The 21,958-nt window shown below is 58.1% G+C and overlaps 1 protein-coding gene across 1 annotated transcript in view; it reads left to right on the top strand.

Annotated features, from left to right (window-relative positions):
* The window catches only part of LOC102392998 (maestro heat-like repeat family member 5), a 59,183-nt gene extending 39,467 nt beyond the window's left edge, over positions 1-19,716 (top strand). The window contains exons 20-31 of the mRNA XM_044928906.2: positions 6,848-7,004; positions 8,242-8,423; positions 11,864-11,866; positions 14,271-14,411; positions 14,848-14,962; positions 15,658-15,801; positions 16,748-16,924; positions 17,798-17,953; positions 18,498-18,620; positions 18,719-18,821; positions 19,140-19,214; positions 19,447-19,716. Of these exons, the coding sequence (XP_044784841.2) occupies positions 6,848-7,004; positions 8,242-8,423; positions 11,864-11,866; positions 14,271-14,411; positions 14,848-14,962; positions 15,658-15,801; positions 16,748-16,924; positions 17,798-17,953; positions 18,498-18,620; positions 18,719-18,821; positions 19,140-19,214; positions 19,447-19,544 (1,474 nt within the window). The 3' untranslated portion in view covers positions 19,545-19,716. The remainder of the gene's footprint in view (positions 1-6,847; positions 7,005-8,241; positions 8,424-11,863; positions 11,867-14,270; positions 14,412-14,847; positions 14,963-15,657; positions 15,802-16,747; positions 16,925-17,797; positions 17,954-18,497; positions 18,621-18,718; positions 18,822-19,139; positions 19,215-19,446) is intronic.
* The last annotated feature ends 2,242 nt before the right edge of the window (positions 19,717-21,958 follow it).

Below are 21,958 nucleotides of genomic sequence, written 5' to 3'. Positions count from 1 at the left end.
TTCAAGGTGGTTTTTCATGTCTTTAAATGCTTGCTTGAGTATATCGACCTGCAGGAGAGGTGTTGTCTTACACTTTTTTTCTGCATCATGATTGTTTATCAGGGGAGGAATTTTCTTATTGGATCTGTGTTTTCTGTTTTCCAGGGAAGGGTTGCAATAACTCTGTGAATCTGTTAATTTTTCTCCTGTTTATATACAACACTGCTGCTGCTGCTGCTAAGTCGCTTCAGTCGTGTCCGACTCTGTGTGACCCCATAGACGGCAGCCCACCAGGCTCCCCCGTCCCTGGGATTCTCTGGGCAAGAACACTGGAGTGGGTTGCCATTTCCTTCTCCAATGCATGAAAGTGAAAAGTGAAAGTGAAGTCGCTCAGTCGTGTCCAACTCTAGTGACCCCATGGACTGCGGCCTACCAGGCTGCTCCGTCCATGGGATTCTCCAGGCAAGAGTACTGGAGTGGGGTGCCATTGCCCTCTCCAATATAGAACATTATTGGAGTGTTTTGTAGGATTTCAAGTTCAATGGCACCCTCTTCTGTCAGCATAACAAAGACCAGATAACTTAGCAGATTTTTAGTTTTGATGGTAGGTGGGAGGGTTGTGTGTCCTCCACTTTCGGGGGTGCTCTTTTTCTCATGCAGGTCCGTGAATTTCTCCTATTTCACACCTTTACCTTTCACTAACCAGTTTCAAAGGGTACGTCTTTCTTTTCTGCCTTTTCTTTCCTCCCCAAAGGTGCGTGTCTCGGAGGCTGCCCTTCAGATGAGCATCCTTTTCGGTCCCTTTCCTGGGATCCATGCTTTGGTTTACTTGTTTTCCTTCTTTTTGTTGTTTCATAGTCTCAGACTTAAGATGGACCTCGTCTTCCTGAAGATAATTTAGATCAGCTCCGAGCCCTGTGAGCAGCTCCCGTCTCCTCTCCTCTCCAGGGTTTCTCTCACCCTGCCTTTATCTGCCGCAGAGCTTTGTGGAGGAGCAGGGGTGGTTGAGAGAACGAGGCACTGCAGGCGGGGCTGGCATAGCTCTCTCCTGCTCACAGCGTCCCTCACGGCACACCGTGGTGTGGAGTAGCTTTACTTTTCTTCTCGCTGTATGGTTTCTCAAGGACATTTTGAGAGGCGAGGGGACCCCGCCAGCCACCGTTGTTCTCAACTGCTCAGGTCCCATACTGGAATTTATATCTTGTTTCCTCAGTGCTAAGAAGCACATTTTTCATACGTCAACATCTATGCAGTGGGAGCACATTTTGCACTGAGGGCACCTTCACCTGGGCTGACAGGGGTAGGGGGGTTCTCAGTCACCTGGGGCACTCTCAGCCGGAGACCAGTGCAAATTTTAAAGTCCCTGCTGGAGGGTTTTTGGGGGGCCCACACTGGTGGTGTGAGTTCAGAGCCCTGTGTAGGTTTCGTGGTTCAGATTCTCAGGCGCACCCTCCTTCTTCCCTTCACAGGCTGAGCAAGCACCGGGTCGTCTTGCTATTTCTTCCTGCAGGACAGGCTCTTTATCTTCTCTTGTTTTATCCCGCTCACCGTGTACACACAGCCCATGGGGTCCAGCCTTTATGATGGGGTCCCTATTAGACTCCCATCTTGGATAGCTTCCCTTTCTTAGGAGCACGTGAAATAATGGTGGTGTGTCCTAAAACTATCAACAGAATTCTGTGATTCGTTGCCTTCCAGTATTCTTTTGTTGTCTGTTTTTTTTTTCCCCTCAACATTTTGTGTTTAAGATTCATCTCGTATGTTACACATAGTTGGAGTTCACTTTGAGTTGCTGTGTCTTGTCCCCTCTTGGTAAACACCAGTTAGCCCTGTAGTGTGGACGGACGTTTGAGTTTGGGTCTGTGCTTAACACTGCTGTGAAGCTGCACATACGTGTGTCCTGAGACACACCCACACTCAATTTCCTTGTGCAGGCATGTCACTCACCTCAGTTCAGTTGCTCAGTTGTGTCCAACTCTTTGCGACCCCATGAATCGCAGCATGCCAGGCCTCCCTGTCCATCACCATCTCCCGGAGTTCATTCAAACTCATGTCCATCAAGTCAGTGATGCCATCCAGCCATCTCATCCTCTGTCGTCCCCTTTTCCTCCTGCCCCCAATCCCTCCCAGTATCAGAGTCTTTGCCAGTGAGTCAGCTCTTCGCATGAGGTGGCCAAAGTACTGGAGTTTCAGCTTTAGCATCATTCCTTCCAAAGAACACCCAGGGCTGATCTCCTTTAGAATGGACTGGTTGGATCTCCTTGCAGTCCAAGGGACTCTCAAGAGTCTTCTCCAACACCACAGTTCAAAAGCATCAATTCTTCGGCGCTCAGCTTTATTCACAGTCCAACTCTCACATCCATACATGACCACTGGAAAAAACCATAGCCTTGACTAGACAGACCTTTGTTGGCAAAGTAATGTCTCTGCTTTTCAATATGCTATCTCATGATGCAAAATACTCCCAACATGCTTAAACCACCTCTCACACCCACAGTACTTTTATGTATGTAGTTCCTATTACTCCACATCTTCACTGACACTTAACATCAATCTTTTAGCCAACCATCAAAATTTTAGTCAATCTGGTGGGTGGTATTAATCATATTTCCATGTTAATTTTCATTTTTCTGATTAAATAATGAGGTTGTACATCTTTTCATGCAATTTTTGGCCATTGGGGCATCTTCTTTGGGATGCCTGTTCAAGTATCCTACAGATTTTTCTGTTGGGTTGTCCCTCTTTTTCTTATCAATTTCTAGGAATTCTTTATGTAATCTGGATACAAGGTCTCTGTTGATTATTGTATTACATATCTTCTCCACTTTGCAGTTTTCCTGTCTCTCCCTCACTAGGTCCTTTCATGAAGAGGAGTTCCCAGGTCCATCATTTATTCTCAGACGTTACCTTATAAAAGTTCTAGAGTGTGGGAACTTCCCTGGTGGTCCAGTGGTTAAGACTGCTCTCCCAATTCAGGGGGCCCTCAATCTGTCTTCGAGGAACTAAAATCCCACATGTCACATGGCCAAGCAAAAAAAAAGCCCTAGACTTTGCCTTTCTCATTCATCCCACCGACCGCCCAGCTGAGGGCCATGTGCAGGGCCCTGCCCTCAGGCTCTCTGCCCGGCACTGCTGCCTGGGCCAAGCCAGCACCCAAGGTTCTCATTCCTACAACTTTAGAACGATTCACCTCCCTGAGCCAGAAAGCCTCCCCCTCCCCCTCCTCCTCCTCCTCCTGCGAGGCTGTCCTGGCCATTCACGGCCCTTTGCCTTTCTCCGTAAACTTTAGAATCATCGCCAAGCTTCCTCATTCTATTTTTCCTTGTCCACCCTTGGGCGACTGTTTTATTGGATTGGCCCTCAGAGCTGGACTGAGAGTAACCCTTGCTTTGTCACCCTGGCTCACCCACCCTGGCTCTGGGTGTGGCCGGCTTTCTTTAATTTAGTTCTTTACTGAGAACAGGGATTCTTCTCAGTAATCAAATGCACACCTGGGAGGCCCTCGTGCGGGCAAAAGCCAGGGCCCTGGTTATGAGCTGCACCTAAGGACCAGGCTGCCCACCCTCACTGGCTCCATCCCCTGCTCACCCACCCAAGGGTCTCCATTCTTTTTCTTTCATTTTATATAGTGTGTTTGCATCCAAACACATTCCTAAAACATTTTATTTGCAGTTTCTATAATTTATATAAACAGCATCACGATGCATATAGTCTTTGAAGACTTTTTTCACTGGCCTGATATTAATGTAGATTTTTAGGTCTAGATTCTGTATCTAACCTAAATCTAGTAACATCAGTTCTTCTTTCTTTAGGATTGTATTGTATGTCTCTTTCCACTTTTTTTTTTTTTTAATAGACTTTTTTTTGGAGCTGTTTTAGATTTACAGAAAAATTCAGCAGAAGTTGCAAAGTTCCCATCTACTTCCCTCTGCTGCCAGGCTCTTTTCTTGGTAACATCTTGCCTCAGTGTGGTAGGCTTATTACACTTGATAAACCAATATTGCTATATTGTTATTAACAGGTCTATAGTTTACATTACAGCCCGCTCTTGGGGATGTACATTCTATGGGGCAAATGTGCAGTGACAGGTATTGACCATCATAGTATCAAACAGAATAGCTTCGTGGCCCCCGCCCCCTGCGCTCTGTCTGTTCATCCCTCCCTCCTCTAAACCCCTGGCAACTTCTGATCTTTTGACTGTCTCCATGGTTTTGCCTTTTCCAGAACGTCATAGAGCTGGAATCATCCTGTGTAGCCTTTTTAGGTTAGCTTCTGTCACTTTCTGATAAGCTTTCAGGTTCTTCTATGTCTTCATGTCAACCACTCTCACCCCCTAGGAACTCTTTCTTTCTTATTTCTTTTTTGTTGGGGGCGGGAGTGTGAAACGATCCCCACAGTAAGTCTAGTCATCATCATTCCTAGTCACAGATCTCTGTCCTTGTGACGAGAACTTGTAACGTGGCAAAAGTTGGAAATATGCAGTACAATGTTGACCGTTACAGTCGCCCCACACTATGTTACGTCCCTGTGGTTTGTTTCCCCATTTCGCCTACCTCCGACTCCTCACCTCTAGCAACCCCCAACCTGTTCTCTGTAGAGAGGAGCTTGGGTTTTGTTTCTTTGGGTTGGATTTTGGTTTCATTTAGCTTCCATGTATAAGCAAGATCATGTGGTATTGGTCTTCCTGTCTCTGATTTATTTCACTGAACATAATACCCTCCAGGCTGATACATGTTATCTCAAATGGCAAGATTTCCTTTCTTACGGCTGAATGATATTTCATTTTATGCACACACATACACATACACACATATAGGGCTTCCCAGGTGGCTCAGTGGAAAAGAATCTGCCTGTCAATGCAGGAGACGTGGGTTCGATCCCTGGTCAGGGAAGATCCCCTGGAGAAGGAAATAGCAACCCTCTCCGGTATTATTGCCTGGGAAATCCCATGGCAGAAGAGCTTGGCAGGCTACAGTCCAGGGGGTTGCAAAAGACTTGGACATGACTTAGCATCTGAACAACAGCAGCATGTATGTGTCTGTTGATGGGCAATTATTTCTTCTCCATGTCTTGGCAATTATAAATAATGCTGCTATGAACATGGGGGCTCACATATCTTTTCAAATTAGTGTTTTCATATTCTTCATATAAATTCCCATAAATGAGGCCATGCAGTGGTCCGATTTTTAGTGCTTTGATGAATCTTCATACTATTTTCCATAATGGCTGCAGCAATTTACATTTCCACCAATAGAGCGTGAGGGTTCTACTTCCTCCACATCCTGGCCAGCACTCATTATTCCCCATCGTTTTGATAACAGGTGTGAGCTGACAGCTCGCTGTGGTTTTGATTCCCGTCTCCTTGATGATGAGAGACGCAGAGCATCTTTTCATGGACCTGTTGGCCATCCGTATACCTTCTTTGGAAAAGTGTCTGTTCAAATCCTCTGCCCATTTTTTAATTGGACGGCGTGGGGAGCTTTTGTTTATTTTTGAAATTGAGTTGTGTGTGTGTTTCATATGTTTTGGATATTAAAACCCATTTTCATAAGTATGATTGGCAAGTATTTTCTCCCATTTACTATGTCGCCTTTCATCTTGCTGATGGTTTCCACTGTTGTGCAGAAGCGCTTCAGTTTGACGCGGTCTCGCTTGTTGATTCTTGCTTTTGTTCCCTCTGCTTTTGGTGTCAGATCCAAAAACTGATTGCCAAGACTGACGTCAAAAGCTTACCGCCTATGTTTTCTTCTAGGCGTTACACAGTTTCAGGTCTTACATGCAAGTCTTCAATCATTTAGAGTTAATTTTTGTATTTGGGGTAAGATAGACGTCCAATTTTATTATTTTGCCTGAGGCTGCCCAGTTTTCCCAACACCGTTTGTTGAAAAGACTGTCTTTCCCTGTTGTATGTTCTTGGTTCCTTTGTCGTAAATTAGTTGAGCACATCTGTGTGGGCTTATTTCTGGGCTGGGAACGCTTCCTTAACGTGGCTTCCAGGCCCACACTTGCCTGACCCTCCCTACACCTCCCCAGCTGCTACTGCTCAGCCTCCTGGCTGCTCCCTCCTGTCCCCTGACTTCTTAGCTCGGGGATTGAAGCGCTGACCTCAGGCCTCATCTCCACTTACACTCCTTCCCTGATGGCCACACCCCAAGACCAGGCAGAAAGGCCATGGGACTAGACACGCCTGACCTCCAATACCAGCTTCCGGTTATGAGGCAGGGCCCTGATCAGGGCACACCTATCTCTAGTCCTCAGTTTCCTCACGTGCAAAATGGGCACAAGGACTCTGCAAAGCCCTACACACGCCAGTGATGGCCCCTAAGTTGGCCCAGGTCAGGCCCCAGGGAGCTGGTGGTCCCCAGCAAACCCAGGCCTAGAAGGAAACGTCCACTGTATGGCAAGCCCTAAAGGCTGAGCGGGAACAGGCCCTGTGAGGAGGCCCAGAGGCAGGAGAGGAAGGAAGGCAGGCAGGTGCTGGAGGTCAGAGGGCAGGGGTCAGAGGGTGATAGCTTTGGGTATCAGCTAGACTTATCCTGACTGTACTTAGGCGCCATGGAGGGTGACAGAGTCTGCCACTGGGATGAGAGGGGCCTGAAAGAGGCAAGACCGGGGACCACAGGCCAGGGCAGCCAGCCCCACCTCTGCTGCAGCCCCCGGGCCGCACACACCGCTGTCCAGGCCCCAGCCCTCACGCCCCCCCCATCTCACCCACCCATCCTGCCAGGGCTCAGCTCAGGACCAGCCTGGCCGGTCACAGGCAGCCCACTGCAGGCACCTGCGGCCCTGAGCACGGTGGCTGCCGCTGTGACCCAGGCTGGGCGGGCCGGAGTCTCAGTGCCGCCCTCACACCACCCTTTGCCTGCAGCCACGCCTTCCGATTGTGGAGGGCCCTGGGTGCCGAGCAACCCGTGAGCCACCTGGTGCTGGCCGTGCTGCTGGGCTGGCTGCAGAAGCGGCCCCTGCCCACTAGGACCAGCGGCGGCAGCCCCCAGCCCAAGAAGGCCTACCTGCGCTCCCTGGCCGTGAGTCTCTGCCCCGACCACCCCAGATGCCATCCCAGCTGCCTTCTCCAGTGTGTTCAGTCACACATGGGTGTGAGGCACCCACCACATGTGCCAGGCCCCAGGGAGGGGGAGCCCCATACTCAGGCTGTGAAAGCCCTGGACTGCCCAGCCTGGCCTGGACGAGGGGGGCCTCCGAGGTGGCCCCAGCTGGGAGCTGACCCTAGGTCCAGGCCCAGCTCCCCACTTGCCAACCGAGGGCCCTGGACCCCTCCCAACTGGTGTAGGCAGTGAGGAAGGGCATGGAGAGATTCGTGAATCTGCCCCCGTAATACGGTTCTGGAGGAATCTTATAGGCTGCCTCCAGAGGCTCCCACCCTCCTGTAGAAGTCCACACCCACTCCCCACCCCACCCTCTAGCTTTCCCCACAAGCCTAGACCCTGCTTGCACAGCCCCCGGAGCAGGAGGCTTGTTTCCTAACATGCCTCACCTGGGCTGCAGCTGTGCCCCAGCCCTGTTTGATCCAGGGCTGAGAACCCACTTGCACCCCCTAGCCCCCTGAGCAGTGGGCAGAGCCTCCTAGGCAAGCTGCTGCCCCCAGCCGAGGGGTGTGACAGCCACACTCGGTGCTCGGGGAAGCCCACCCTGTCTCCATGCCAGCCCGCCATCAGCCTGGCCCCTCAACACCCCCAGACCCGGAACCTCCCTGTTGGAGACCAGACTCAGCATGGGGTCAGCAGGGCGGCCTTCCTGGGTCCCGCCCTCCTCTTGTCATCCCCCCCACCTTGAGAATATTCTGGACCCAAGGCCCCTCTCCAGGTGTGGGAGGCCTTGGGGCTGCTGTCTGGTAGGTCCCCCTTCCAGGACCATGTGTCCCCCACCCAGCATTCATTCATGGGCATGTGCCAGGCTCCCCCACCCAGCATTCATTCATGGGCATGTGCCAGGCTCTGTGTTGGGGGCATTGCAGGGAGCACAGCCCACGGGGCAGAGGGGCCAGGCACCAGGCAGTGACTGAGAGCAGAGGGCAGAGCAGACGGGGATGGTGGGCTGGAGGACCCACCTGCAGGGCCGGCAATGGGAGGGGGCGGGCGGGGAGCATGCAGGGTCCAGAGAGCAGGCTGCGACCCCCAGAGGTACGTCTCACACAGGGACTTGGCTGTGGTCCCGGAGACAGCAGGCAGACACAGGGAGGCGAGGTCGGCAGGGGGTTTTGTGGGAAGGCCGGCCCCTCAGCGTCCCCTGCTGCCCCCGCAGGCCATGAACACGCTGCACGAGCTGCAGTTCGCCCGCGAGTTCAAGCAGGCTGTGCAGGAGGCCTTTCCCGAGCTGCTCCTGGCCCTCCTCTCCCAGACGCACTACCTCCTGGAGCTGAACCTGCCCGAGGAGCCCCAGCCCAGCAAGGAGGCCCAGGAGACAGCCCTGTTCGGCCCCCAGAGGTAAGGCCCGGGCCCCAGAGAGGCGGTGCGCGGGCTTCCCAGGGCTGAAGGACAGAGCTCACCGCCGGGCAGCTTAGAGCTGCAGGCGGGTATTCTCACGCGGTGCCAGAGGCTGGCGCTCCGGATCCAAGGTTGGCAGAGCCGCGGTCCTCCGAAACCTGCAGGGGAGGCTCCTTCCCGCCTCCTGGGTGCTCATGGCTTGTAGACGGCCCTCTCCAGTTTCTGCCTCCAGCTTCACCGTGTGTCTGTGTCTCGATTGCTCTCTTCTTATGAGGACGTCAGTCCTGGTGAACTAGGGCCGCCCTGACCTCATCGTAACTTGATTCCATCTGCAAAGACCCAAATGAGGTTGTGTTCCCGGGTACCCAGTGTCAGGACTTAGATGGTTTCTGGGGACACAGTTGGACCCCCAACAGATGTGATTCCAAACACGGCTGCCTCCAGCAGTCAGCGTGGAGGGCAGGTGGGTGTCCTGCTTCCTTGGACTGTGGGTGCCTGGCAGCCAGGACGCCCGGTGGCAGCTGGCCCACAGGGACTCCAGGGGCCCGCACGGTGCACCGTATCTCACCCACATGTGGTCCCTGTGGGGATTCTGAGAGACGAATATTGCCTTCCCCTTTGACAGATGAGGAAACAGGCTCAGAGCGAGCCAGAGGCTTCCCCGAGTCACACAGAGTGTCTATGCGCTGCCGACCTAGAGCCCGTAGAACAGCAGGGGTGTCTGCCCAGCGACCACTTGGCCCTGCAGGCAGATGCCCACTAGATGCTGTTGCACAGGGTGCTCGACCCTGACACCTTCTGGCTCTGAGGTCATGGACAGTTGTCAGCCTCCCCCACGCCCACACCTTGACCGTGTGGACAGGACTCGTGCGGGAGGGTCCGCGCCCCACCCCTCACTCGGGTGGTGGCGCTGGCTGGCCGCCTGGCCTTCCCCTGCACGAGGGTGCATCTTGAGAAATCCATTAAGCGAGTCTTTAAAAACCGCTGGGCCCGACTCTTTTCATTTGTTTGTATTACGATGTGCTTCACACAATTTGTCAGTTTGAACAGCTCTCCCCAAGGCACATCACTGAAAGAAAAAAATGTCACTTCTCTCATATTGCTTCTGAATTCGAATGTGCATAAAGTTCTTTTTTATTCAAATCAACCATGCAAAATGCATGAATCTTCCCTAATAAGCTAATAAAACGTTCTCCTCCCCGAAATAGGAGGGTTAGGAGAAAGCTCTGATGAACTGCCTCCATCCATCAGCTTACCTCCCCTGCCCCCATGGGGCCAGCCTCCACCTGTTCCTCCCCTGCCCCCCACCTTGCTGCCCTCCACCCCAGGTCAGATCAGGCCTCACCTGTACTTGGAACCCTCCCTTCCTCTTCCCCTTCTTTTAACTCCAAGAAGGGCCGAATCCTTCCAGCGGTCCAGTGGCCCTGCATCTGGCTCCCCATCACCTCCAGAACCTCATTTCCTGCCACACATCTTCGTCCTCTACATGCATCTTCTGCTCCAGCCTCAGCGTCTTCCTGCCATTCCTCGGAGCCCATGTTCCTGCCTCGGGGCCTTTGCACATGCTGTGCCCTCTTCCTGGGACGTTCTTCCTGACGGCCTCACCTCCTGTGGCTCCCAGCCACCTCTGTACAACAGCAGTCTTGCTCCGCACTGTTCTGTTCTCCCATCAACAGCTGTCATCTGTGCCCCGTATGATGGATGCTCTGGGGAGCAGGGACGTCTGTCTGTCTCATGCAGGGCTCTCCCCCAGAGAGCAAGGGTGTCTGTCATCTCACTGGGGGGCCGGGGGCCTTCTGCTCAGAGCCAGCTGTACCAAGATGCTCCAGCAGCATCAGCCCTCCCCCTCCATCTCTCGGGTCTTGGCTTCTCTCTGGGCCGATTCTTCTGAAGAGAAGGGTGGGGGCCCAGCAACCACAGAACAGACCGGCACCCTGGTCTCAGTCCCTCGGCTTTGATGGGCCCAGCTTAGCTCACACACTCAGCCCTGAACCAATCACCTTGGCCACAGGGGCAGGTGGGGCTCCTACTAAGCAGGTCTGGTCCACATCCTCCCTGGAGCTAGGATGGGACCTGGGCCCCCTTCCCCAGAGGACAGCTATAGTACTGGTACCACCCCCAGGGACCCGGGCATGGGGCAGGCCAGTCAGCAGCGATGCTGGCCAGCCGTCAAGGACGGTGAGGAGGTCTGCAGCCGCTCCCAGGCCTCGGAGGGCGGGAGAGGCCTCAGAGTGTAGGCGGAGCACTGCAGCCCCAAGTCTGACGCCTGGAGGATGCAGAGGATCGAGGGAGCTGGGCACAGCTCAGGAGGCATTCCTGGGCATTCCTCCGAGGAGGAATCTGGGCACAGCTGTTGAGAGGCCCACTGGCCTGTGGTTGCCCCCAAGAGCGGGGGGAGGGGTTGCAGCCATACCTCTGACAGCCATGCAAGACTCAAGGCAGAGTCAGGCTAGTCCTGGACCTCTGAGGTTCCTGGCATCCTGCTGAGCTGGGCTGGCCCCTGGGACCAACAAGTGAGGGTTTGGCTCCACTTCCTGCCAGGACACAAGCACCCATTCCAGCCCTGACTGTGGGACCCTCCCCTTCCTGTGCATCTCTGATGAACAGAACCCCTTTCTTGTAGAGACATTTCCTGCTTTGGTCAGTTCTCAGCCAGCTCCTTCTCAAGTCGATGTCCATCCCACCCTACGAAGGACTTCTCATTCCTCTTGTTTCATCCATTATGGGCTGAGTCTCTTTAACTCTAATGGAGCATCTCATTTCTCCTCATTCCAAAGACATGCCCATCAACCACTTAGAGGTATAAGCCAACATATTTCCCTTTTTGCCCTGGCTTCCAGGAAGCTTGTAAATAAAGTTCAGTTCAGTTCAGTCGCTCAGATGTGTCTGACCCTTTGCTACTCCATGGACTGCAGCAGGCCAGGCTTCCCTGTCTGTCACCAACTCCCAGAGCTTGCTCAAACTCATGTCCATCAAGTCGGTGATGCCATCCAACCATCTCATCCTCGTCAGGCCCTTTTCCTCCTGCCTTCAATCTTTCCCAGGATCAGGGTCTTTTCCAATGAGTCAATTCTTTGCATCAGGTGGCCAAAGTATTGGAGCTTCAGCTCCAATGACTATTCGGGACTGAATTCCTTTAGGATTGACTGGTTTGATCTCCTTGTAGCCCAAGAGACTCTCTTGAGAGTATATAAAGTTACTGTTGAGTAATCTCTCACTGTGGCACAGGGTGCTTCCTTTTGTTTCTTACTTCCTGATTAGTCTTCTTTTCAACTTAAAGCTTTAAGTTTAATTTAAAGCTCTTTTATTTAAAACTGTATTCCCAGCCCTAGGTTTTGGCAGTTGACAAGTAACAAATCAGCAATGAATAATGACGTGCTGTGTGCCACCTGGATCTGAGATCCAAGATCGCCTCCTAACCCTGCTGTGAGCGCTCCGAGCTGGTTGCTCGTCTCACGGCCTTGGTTTCTTCTTCTGTGGGAGGGGCTGGTCCCTCCCTAGGTGTTGGGAGGGTCAGGAGCAACAGAGGACTGGGCAGCCTCTATGCTAGGGCGACCCTAGGCGAGCGGCCGACACTCTGGGCCTCAGTTGACGGTTGGAAGTCAGGACCCCAGCCCACCTGTCTTCTCTTGGATTTGTCCAGTTGGGGTGCTATGGTCTCGGGCTCTGGGGGCCCCCTGATTCCTCAGAGTCACGGTGAGTTGTGACGTCACAGGGAGTGAGCCAGGATCCCTGAGCAGGGAGGGATGGATGGGGAGGTGCTATGCCCCAGCCTGGAGTCCCCACAGTCCTGCTCGGACCGGCCTCCTTCCCTGCCCTCAGCCTTGGCTGCCCTCCCGCTCTGAGGTCGAAAAGAGGAAAGGATTAACAGACCGTGGATCATTCGGTCGATACTTGCTAAGTGTACCAGGGGCCCCACTCTTACCAATGAATACAGACGGTGCGTGCTGTGTCCCTGACCGTGCTGTCAGCAGGGAGGCATCCATGCGCTCAGGAGCTCAGGGTCCGGTGACGGCCTGGTGACGATGCCTGGAGAGGGCCCCGAGGTGAGGCAGATCCTCGCAGGGGAAGACACAGGGGCGCCCCTACCTGTGGGTCTCTGAGGACCGGCTCTGAGCACAGATCTGAAAGATGGTTAGAGGTCACTGTGTGGGAAAGGAAGGGTGGACAGCCTTCCAGGCAGGGGGACCCCAAAGTGGAGAGACAGGAAGGAGGGGACCCTGAAGCGGGGGGAGCCATGGGGGCTCCACGCCGAGGGAGTGACAAGACCTGGTCGGCACTGGACAGACGTAGAAGCATGAGGAGACCCCACACTGCCTCCGGAGGCTCGCGTCAGGCGATGGGGCTCCAGCTGGAGAGGAACAGTCCCACCCCAGTCCCTCATCGGCCTGGGGATCCTGCTGGCGCACAGGAAGCCCCAGCTCCAGGCGGACCCCGCAGGCTCCCCACCTCCGCACCTTGCCCTCCAGCCCCCGCCTCATCTTCAGGGCCCTCTGCCCCCGGCCTCCCAGGGCTGAAGCAGGAAGGGAGGGGAGTCCTGCGCGGCTGGCCTTGGACCCCTGGCTCTGCCGTCTGTTGGTCACGGGGCTGCGTGGGTTTCAGGTGACACAGGTCCTGGTGCAAGGCCAGGGGTCCTCGGCTGGGGGTCGTGGTCTTTAGGGCCCCACAAGGGAGGTCATTCACCACGAGAATCAGCAAGGGAGTCCCAAGGATGCCCTGGCGTGGCTGTGGGGATACAGTGACCCCACAGTGCCCTGGGACCAGAAGATTCCAAGAGTCCTCACAGAGCAGAAAAAATGCCACTCCGCCCGGAGCCCCCTTCCCCCAAAGCCGTCGTCACTCCAGCTGAGACCAGTGACCCGGAAAACTCAGCCTCTTCTTGGTGGCACGGCTTGGGGCGAGAAGACAGGCCCGCTGACATTTGTGCGGGCGCCACCGGGGACTCACGGAGTGGCATTTCATCCCTTCACGTCGGGTTTTGCAAATCTGATCAGAGTGGCTGGCGCCTGGTCAGAGCTGACAGCCTCGCTCCAGGGGCCACTCACAGGTCCGGGGGAGCCACCAGGCGCGGGGTGGCTGGGCGGGGAGACAGACCACAGAGCTATTCCTGGGCCCTCGACCCTGAGGGGCCTGGGGCAGCCCTGGGCTTGTGGCTCGACAGCACCGCGCAGGCGTGGAGCCCGGAGCCTGGCTGGAATCTGCTTCTGCGGGCCCTGGCCAGGCTGTGTGAGCAGGACGGGGCCCCCGGGCAGCACAGTCCCTGACCCACAGGCGGCCTCACCCTGCTGCAGCCTGGCGCACTGTCTTGAGCCCACACAAACACGCCACCAGCGGAACCCAGTTTCCCGCATCTTCAGGGTCCCGGCATCTCAGGGTCCCGGCACTCTCTGGGCTCCTGTAATGCCACACCCCCAGCTGCCCTCCCACCCCGTCCACTCCCCCTGCATTCTCAGCCCCACATTCAAATAGCACAGTCTGTCAAGGCTCAGTCAGACCCCCTCCACCCTGCAACTTGGGGAATCACTGGTTCCCTGGTATCTCTACTTCTCTCTCCAGCCCTGTCCTCTCAGCCTCAGCCCTGAAAAGCCAACTGTAGGCATCTCCCACTGACCATGCGCCTAGCCTATCTGGAGCTTCCCCCTGGAACCACCCCCATCCCAGGACAGCCCCTGCCCATCCTACACCCCAACATTTCTGCTGAAGGAGGGCAGGAGCAAGCTGCCCCAGGGAGGCTTGGTGCTGCCAGGCCTGGAGCAAGGACGGAAGCCAGGAGGCACCTTTCCACCCAGGGCAGGTGGGCACTCTCCCCGGGGCCGAGGCTGCCCAGTGACCCCTCTGCTCCCCCAGCAGCACGTCACTGGAGGCACTGAAGAGCCTGCTGTCCACCACTAGGCACTGGCAGGACTTCGCCTACATGGAGCTGCAGGGCGCCTGGGACCTCTTTGCCACCATCCACACCTACCCACAGGGTGTGGGCCTCCTTGCCAGGTAGGGGTGGGGTGGGGCCAGGGGAAGAGGCCTGTCCTGGGTCATCCTTGCCCAGGAGGCTGGGCTATGGACTGCAGCGACCCCCAGGACCTGCCATGAGCACAGCCCCAAGGACTCATGTGTGTGCACACAGGGTGCCAGGGGACGGATGGAGCGGGCTCACTGGCACACCCTGGGAGCCTAGAATGCAGACCTCTTGCCCGACGCCTAGCCCCCGTCTTGGCCGGAGGCTCCTAGGGGACCAGGGCCAGGTCCACTCCCCTGTCCATCCCACACTTGGCCCACACCAGTGGGTGCAGAAGGAGCAGAAGGTCAGACGGAGGCGTGCCCACTCCACTCAGCAACGCTTCTGGCCACCGGGCCCCTGGGTGGGTGGTGGCAGGTGGGTGGACATGGGCTGTGCCCACGAGCCTGCCCACCTTCACCCTGTGCCCAGGGCCATGGTGCAGAACCAGTGCAGGCAGATCAAGGCGCTGACCTTCCAGCTGCTGCCCAACCTGCAGAGCCGGGAGGAACGGGAGCGGAAGGTGGCCATCATCATCTTCACAGAGGTGGGGGCCTGGGGGGGCCCTCAGGGACAGCTTGCACCCTGTCTCCAGCTGAACCCACCAGGACCTCCCTTGACCAACAGATTCCTCACACCCGGCCTTCCCACTCCCAGCTCCTCGGGGCCCACGGTCGGGGGCTCCTGGTTTAGGCCCCTCTCCACCTGCATCCTGGGGGACCGTCTCTCTCCTCCTCAGCCCTGATGTCTTGGGGTCTCACCCCTGGAACGGTGAAGCTGAGAGGGCAATGGCTGGAGCCAGACAGGCACTAGGTATACCGGGCCCTGGGGCTGAGAGCTGGGCCATGGCCAGAGAGGTGGGGGCCTTTGTCATTTCCATAATGGACAGAGCCTGGTGCGACTGCACACACCACCCCTGTAGTGACATCTGGCTCTCCGTCCATGGGGCTGGGTCTCCAGGTGCCCTATGAGCCAGGCTGCATTGAGTATGTTGTTCCCAGCTTCGCTGTGTGACCTCAGACAAGGCTCTTTCCCCCTCGGGGCCCGTTTCCCCAGCTATGCACTGAAGGATTGAAGCAGCTTGGCATTGGGTTTCAAACACTCATTAACCAAGATACCCAGAGAGGGGCAAGTCAGTCACCCTCCCTGAGCCCCAGCCCTGGTCCTAGAGCCCGGCTGCCACAGACGCAGGCCCCCTCCGAGAGGCTGCCAGGCCTGACCCGCCTGCCCGGGGGCTCCCAGTTCCTCTACAGCCCCACCCTGCTGGAGGTGCTCCCCAAAGAGGCCGCCCTGTCTGTGCTGGTGCGAAGCCTCAGGGACCCCAGCCCCGAGATCCGCGTGCTGAGCCTACAGGGCCTAGGGAACATTCTTTTCCACCCGGAGAAGGTAAGCGGGTGCGGGGAGCGGTGATAGACGCCCCGTAGAGCGGCCGGGTGCACGGGGCTTTTGTGTCGTTGCCGTTAGAGATCTGCCCTGCTGGTCCAGTCCGCGGTCGGACCTGCATCCCAGCACCCAGGTGGTGCTCAGAGAGGGTTTGTGCTGTTAAGTGACTCGCTGGCTGAAAACAGATCTAACGTTGTAGAACCAGACAGAGTTTAGGAACCCAATGAAGCTGCCGAAAACTTGTTTGAAAGTTGCAAAACCAGCCTAGCTTGCACGAGGAGTCCCTGATAAGGTCTTTGATGGTAGAAACTGTTCATTTGCTGACATGTCACTTCCTGACAGTTCATCCAGACAGTTCACACTGCACCCGAGAGGAGCAGAAAGAACTTGTGGAAAAGGAACTTGGCTTTTCCTTTTTAAAGGAATGTAAAACTGGGAAGTGGCCATCGCCACTTAGAAGGTCTGGGGTCACCACTGGTTCACCCACCTCCCTGCGGCGTGAGATGCCAGTGGCTTCAGCCATGCCCACCCAACCAAATTTGTCTTGTCTGGCCCCCAAGACCCCTCTGACCCCTGGGGAAGCCAGGAATGGGGGCAAAGGCAGGGTAGGGTGGAGGAAAGGAAAGTTGGTCTCCAGGACTTGGCGGGGGGCCCTCTGGCCAGAAAGGGGACAGACAGGAAGGACCTGGCAGCCGACTGACATGGGTTAGTGCTCCCCTGACCCCAGGAGAACCCCAGGGTCTCAGAGAGAGGAACCCTGTCCCGTCTGTCCACAACTCCCGGGGGACAGACCAGGGCTAGGAGCATGTCTCCCCGGACAGCAGAGCCAGGGCGAGATGGAGTTGGGTGGGTACAGCGTGGCTGCCCAGGCATGGATGGGGGTCTGGGAAAGGGCCGCAGAGGGAGCCAGCCCCGGCTCGCACGGCCCACCGGCACCCGCCTCCTGCAGGGAAGCCTGCTCCGTGGACAGCTGCCGCCCTTCCTCAACGGCTTCTTCCAGAGCAGCGGGCAGGTGCTGGTGCGCGTCATGGGCACCGTGTCGGACGTGCTGCACCGCCTGGGGGCACACGGCACGGAGGCCCAGGGCCTCAGCGTTGCCATCAACGCCCGCTCCTTCTTCGATGACGTGAGTGCGCCCAGGAGGGGCGGGCACCCCATCTCGTGGCCCTCCAGTGCCTCCCCCGGCTCCCTTCCTCGAAGGCCGCTGTCCCACTGGGGCAGGGAGGTGGAGGGGCAGGGCAGCTCCCCGGGTGTGTGGCGTGTGTGGCACAGGTGGGCTGGCCAGGGGCTGCCGCTGGCACTCACCCTGCACCTTCAGCTGAATGCCAACCTTCATCTCAGCCCCACGTGTCCCCACCCTCCTCACTCATGAGCCCCTGTGGATAACAGATTCTCCTTCAGGGCAAGTCACAGGGATAAGCCTGCCCTCCCAAGTCAGCATCCGTGACACCTGGGTTGTCAGGATGAGACCATAGGCATGAGAGAGGAATGAGTGTAGGTCCCTGAGGATGGCTGTGACCCTCCCCAGGGGCTGGCGGAGGTGGGAAGCACAGCCCTGCCCCGAGAGGTGTGTGAGGGGGGAGGCGCAGCCCTGCCCAGAGCCCTGTCTGAGGGGAGAGACGCAGCCCTGCCCAGAGCCCTGTCTGAGGAGAGGATGCTGAGTCCTGCCCAGAGCCCTGTCTGAGGGGGGAGGCCGAGTCCTGCCCAGAGCCCTGTCTGAGGGGGAAGGCTGAGTCCTTCCAAGAGCCCTGTCTGAGGGGGAGGCGCAGCCCTGCCCTGAGCCCTGTCTGAGGAGGGCGGCCGAATCCTGACCCAGAGCCTGTCTGAGGGGGGAGGCCGAGTCCTGCCCCAGAGCCTGTCTGAGGGGGGAGGCTGAGGTCTGTTCCTGGAGTCTGGAGCCCCGATAAAGGAGTCCTGCTGAGGGTACTGGGCCCCACGTCCCGCCTGAGTGGAGGGTCCCAAGGAGGGTCTGGCTGGGCTCCAAGCCTCTGTCTTGCAGGAGCGGGACGGGGTCCGGGCAGCGGCCATGGCACTGTTTGGGGACCTGATGGCGTCGGTGGCAGGCCAGCAGCTGGGCGGGCTGCGAACCCAGGTGCACCAGAGCATGGTGCCCCTGCTCCTGCACCTGAAGGACCCCTGCCCCGCCGTCGTCACGGTCAGTGCCTGCGCCGGGCCTCCGCCTTGGCAGGGCTGGGGCCCCACAGAGGGCAGGGTACTGCTGAGAGCCAGGGACACCTCCTGGGCCGCAGGGCCAGCCCCTCCCTGGGTTCCTGCTCCTCCCTGTGTGCACACACGTGCCCATGTGTGGCTGTGCATCTGTGGTCAGGACACCGTCTGTCCTGCTCACTGCTGTGTCTCCAGCACCAGGCATGTCCTCGGGCAGAGGTGGTTCACTGAACTTGAAATATGGGCTGAGCCTTACGTGTGCCAGCCAGTGCCCCGCACCAGGCCATTAAGAAATGCTCAGCCTTCCTGCAGCTCCCGGCCACTGGGGGATAAACAAGCAGCCAGTTTCCAAGCGGATAGGGACTGAACACTGCCTTCAGTCCAGCGGGGCCGTGGTGCTGGCCAGGGAGGCGGGTGGACTCAGGGTGCAGCCTGAAGGCAGCGGGAAGGAGCCAGGGAGCCCAGGAGGGCCTCGCCCGCTGCAGCTTCCTCGGAGCCGCCGCCCACGCCCGGCCCTCCCTGCCGTCCCGCAGCAGGCCAAGTTCGCCTTCTACCGCTGCTCCGTGCTGCTCCGGTGGCGGCCGCAGCACACCCTCTTCTGCACACTGGCCTGGGAGAAGGGCCTTAGCGCCCGCCACTTCCTCTGGAACTGCCTGGTGAGGGCCCGCAGCGGGGAGGGGACGGGAGGCTGGCCGCCAGGTCCCTGGGGCCGGCCAGCTCTGGCCCCAGCGAGTGACAGAGACGTGCTCCCCAGATGAGCCACAGCCAGGAGGAGTTCGGCATCCACTTGGCGCAGGCCCTCAGCTACCTGCACAGCCGCCACCACCGCATCAAGACCTGGGCGGCACTCTTCATAGGTGAGCAGGGCGGGGGCCGGGCTCAGGGACCCCCAGGCCTGCCCTGCCTGAGCACCCCGACCCTCACCCTCGCCCGTTCCTCCACTGCAGCTGGAACGTGGGTTCCGCTGGCAAGTGAGGAGAGGGGCGAGTGAGGGGGTCTCGGGGGTTCAGTTCTTTGGGCCGGGCCCTTCTGTGTTCTGGCCCTGTCTTTCCAGCGGTCCCTCACACAGGAGAGCTCCTTCCCTATGCCAGGGACAGGGAGAGGGAGAGAGGGAAGGGGGGAGAGGTTCGGGAGCCCCCTCCCACTGGCCGGCATGCTCCTTGTCTGTCACACAGGTTATACCATCTGCTACTACCCCCGGGCCGTGTCCCAGATGGTCAGTGACGTGGACAGAAAGCTGCTGTTCTGCAGTAAGGGATCATCCTTACTCCATCCACCCCCATCCGTGTCAGCAGGGAGCACGGGCCCCCAAACACAGCGGGCAGGGAGGAAAGGGGAGTGCCCAGGCCTGGAAGGCCAAGGAGGCGTGGTCTGGGTGCCCAACTGCCCCCACCCCATGTGGGAAGGAGGGTGCTACTCCACCAGGGCTGTGGGCAGACGGGGCATGGAGGGTACCTCTGATTCGTCCCTCCTTTCCTGGAGCTTTTGAGGATCTCAAAAAGAGCCCCAAACCCAGCGTCCGAGACTTCGCCAGCAGGCAGGCCTCCTTCCTTCAGAAGGTGGCAGCCAGACCGCGGTGACCTCCAGCTGTCATCCCCCCCATCCCCCTCCCCCGTGCCCACCACACCGCGCAGCCCTGCCCTGTCTGCACAGAGCTTGGCTGCATGACATTTTTCCATTTGAAAGAAAGATCTAGATTCAACAAAGAAGCGTCACACCTCTGCGCTCCCTGCCCACCATCCCATGGGCCCCCCGGAGACACTGGCAGGCCAGGGGTTGGGCGTAGACGGTGTGCACCCCAGAGACAAACTGTGAAGTCTGGTCAGGGACTCCCACTTGTGGCCACCAGGTGGCTTCCCGGTGACCGGAGCCCAGACCACGGCCCGCCGATGTCCTGGGTGCTGAGTGGGCACTCCCAAGGCATCCATGGCCCTCGGGGCTCACGGCTGAGTGGAGTCGCTCACCATGGCTGCCCCACAGGCTTCCGTCTATCTCCAGCTTAGAGCTCCGTGGTCACTGGGAAGCTGATAGTGGGGAAGAGGTCCCTTGGCTGGTCTCCCTCTGCCCAGGGGACTCGAAGTCACCCTCCACCCCCGTCTCTAGCCTCCTGAGCCCTGTCAGGGCTGGCACCTGGGGTTGGCAGCAGAATCGGCCTGACTCAGTCAGATCTTCCAGGTGGGCTTGGCCCACCCTGAATGACTGAGGTGAGGGTCTCAACAGTCTGAGCCTCAGCTGTCCCATCTGTAAAATGGGTAGTAAAACCTTCCTCCAAGACCCCTTGGAAGGTTGAGTCCAGAAGAGGTCCCCAGACTCCGAGGGAGCACCTGAAGACCCACTTGAGCTTCGGCGGGTCTTTCCCCTCCCAGCCTTGATTTTTCCACTTGCGCAATGGTGGGGGTGGGCCCTTCCCTCGCCTGAGAGAGCCTCCCTGCTAGAGTCCTCCCTAGGGTCTCCCCCAGCTGGCCGCTCTCCAGCAGGAGGTCCAGCCCCGCCCAGCCTACCCCCTGCCTTTCCCCCCACGTGCCCTCCCAGGCCCTCCCAACTTGGCCCAGGCAGAGCTTCTACCCAGAGAGCTCTCCCCACATTCCCTGCCTTGGGACCGCCACGTGACCTGGCCCTCGAGGGCCTGCCAAACAAGGCCCCCCACCCCTCGTCAGGCTGTCCCACCATTCCCCATAGACTGTGAGCCCCTCGGGACAGGCCTGGGGTTGCACCCAGGAGGCCCCACAACTTGGATGGTGGGTTGAAAAAAATACAGCAACTGCAGACTCACTGGTGTTGTTCAGTATGACCGGGGAGAGGAGTAAAAGACCCTGGGCAGAGCTGGGGCCCCCGCCCGCCCACCCACCTGCGAGTCTCTGAATGGCACCACTTGAGGAGGGGCTCTGGGTGGGTTTGGCTTTTCACAGCTCCCCATTTTGTCCACAGGCCCCTGTGGGTGCCCCCCACCCCACTTCTGCTACAACCCCTGGCTGGGAAGAGGGTCCCCTGAGCCCAGCTGGGGGGGGTGCCATCTCCCCTAAAAGGGAGACTTCCCTGGTTCCCCTCAGTGGGCAGTGGGCAGTGGGGCCTCCTGCACGTCCCCCTGCCTCACCCCAGTTCATCCTGCCCCTGGGAAGTCTGGTCTTAGTAAAAGCCTGGAGCTGGGTAGGCCTGGGCCCCAGAGGCTTCTGCAGCCAATGGTGACTGGATAAACCCCGGGGTACCGAGACAGGTGAAGCCTGAAGTTGAGGGAGCACAGGCCTTACCAGCAGGATGGAAGGCTCTAGACTCGGGCACACAAGAGATGCCCCACTAACCAGCAGCAACGGTTGACTGCCAGGCCGGCCACAGCAGGCCAGGGGTGGAGACAGGGCCTGAGACCTGGTGGGTGGGCCACCATCCCACCCGGGGAAGGCGCGGCCAACCTGCCCCAGGAAGGGGCCGGCCCCCAGCTCTGTGAGAGCAGAGCTGCTCACGGAGCAGGGTAACATCCGTGCCCTCCAGCAGGCCCAGCCCCCAACACACTCTGACCTTTCACCCCAGGAACCCCGGGGTCACCCTCCACCCCTCCAGCTTCCCCTCCCCGCCCCGGGGTGAGGAGTCGGCGTGTCCCTCCACCCCAAGCCCAGTGGGCACCATCACCCCCTGCCTTCTCTGGGCTTCTAAGACTGAAGTGAGGACACTTAGTGGGGGGCAGGATGAGGAAGCCACCCCGCCGGACACATGACCCAGAATAACTACCAAGTGACCCATCCTGTCCCGCATGGGGGCAATGCTGGTGACCCGGCCCCCAACACAGCAACAGGGCAACTGGGCAGAGCCCACTCGGGCCTCAGCCCCTGCTGTGTTCTATCTGGGACAGCCCTACCCTGAGCCAGGGAGTGCAGGGACCCAGCGTGGACGCCAGGGGGTGGCCGAGCACAGCCGGCAGGAGGGGATGCGCCCCGCAGCATCCCTGGGTCCCGCCAGCCCCCCAAGGCCGCCCATACCCCGTTCTCCAGGCACACACAGC

Source organism: Bubalus bubalis, chromosome 15 (genome assembly GCF_019923935.1).
Source record: "Bubalus bubalis isolate 160015118507 breed Murrah chromosome 15, NDDB_SH_1, whole genome shotgun sequence".
Lineage (NCBI taxonomy): Eukaryota > Metazoa > Chordata > Mammalia > Artiodactyla > Bovidae > Bubalus > Bubalus bubalis.
Note: the sequence above shows the minus strand (reverse complement) of the source record. Positions and strands in the feature narration are given on the sequence as shown.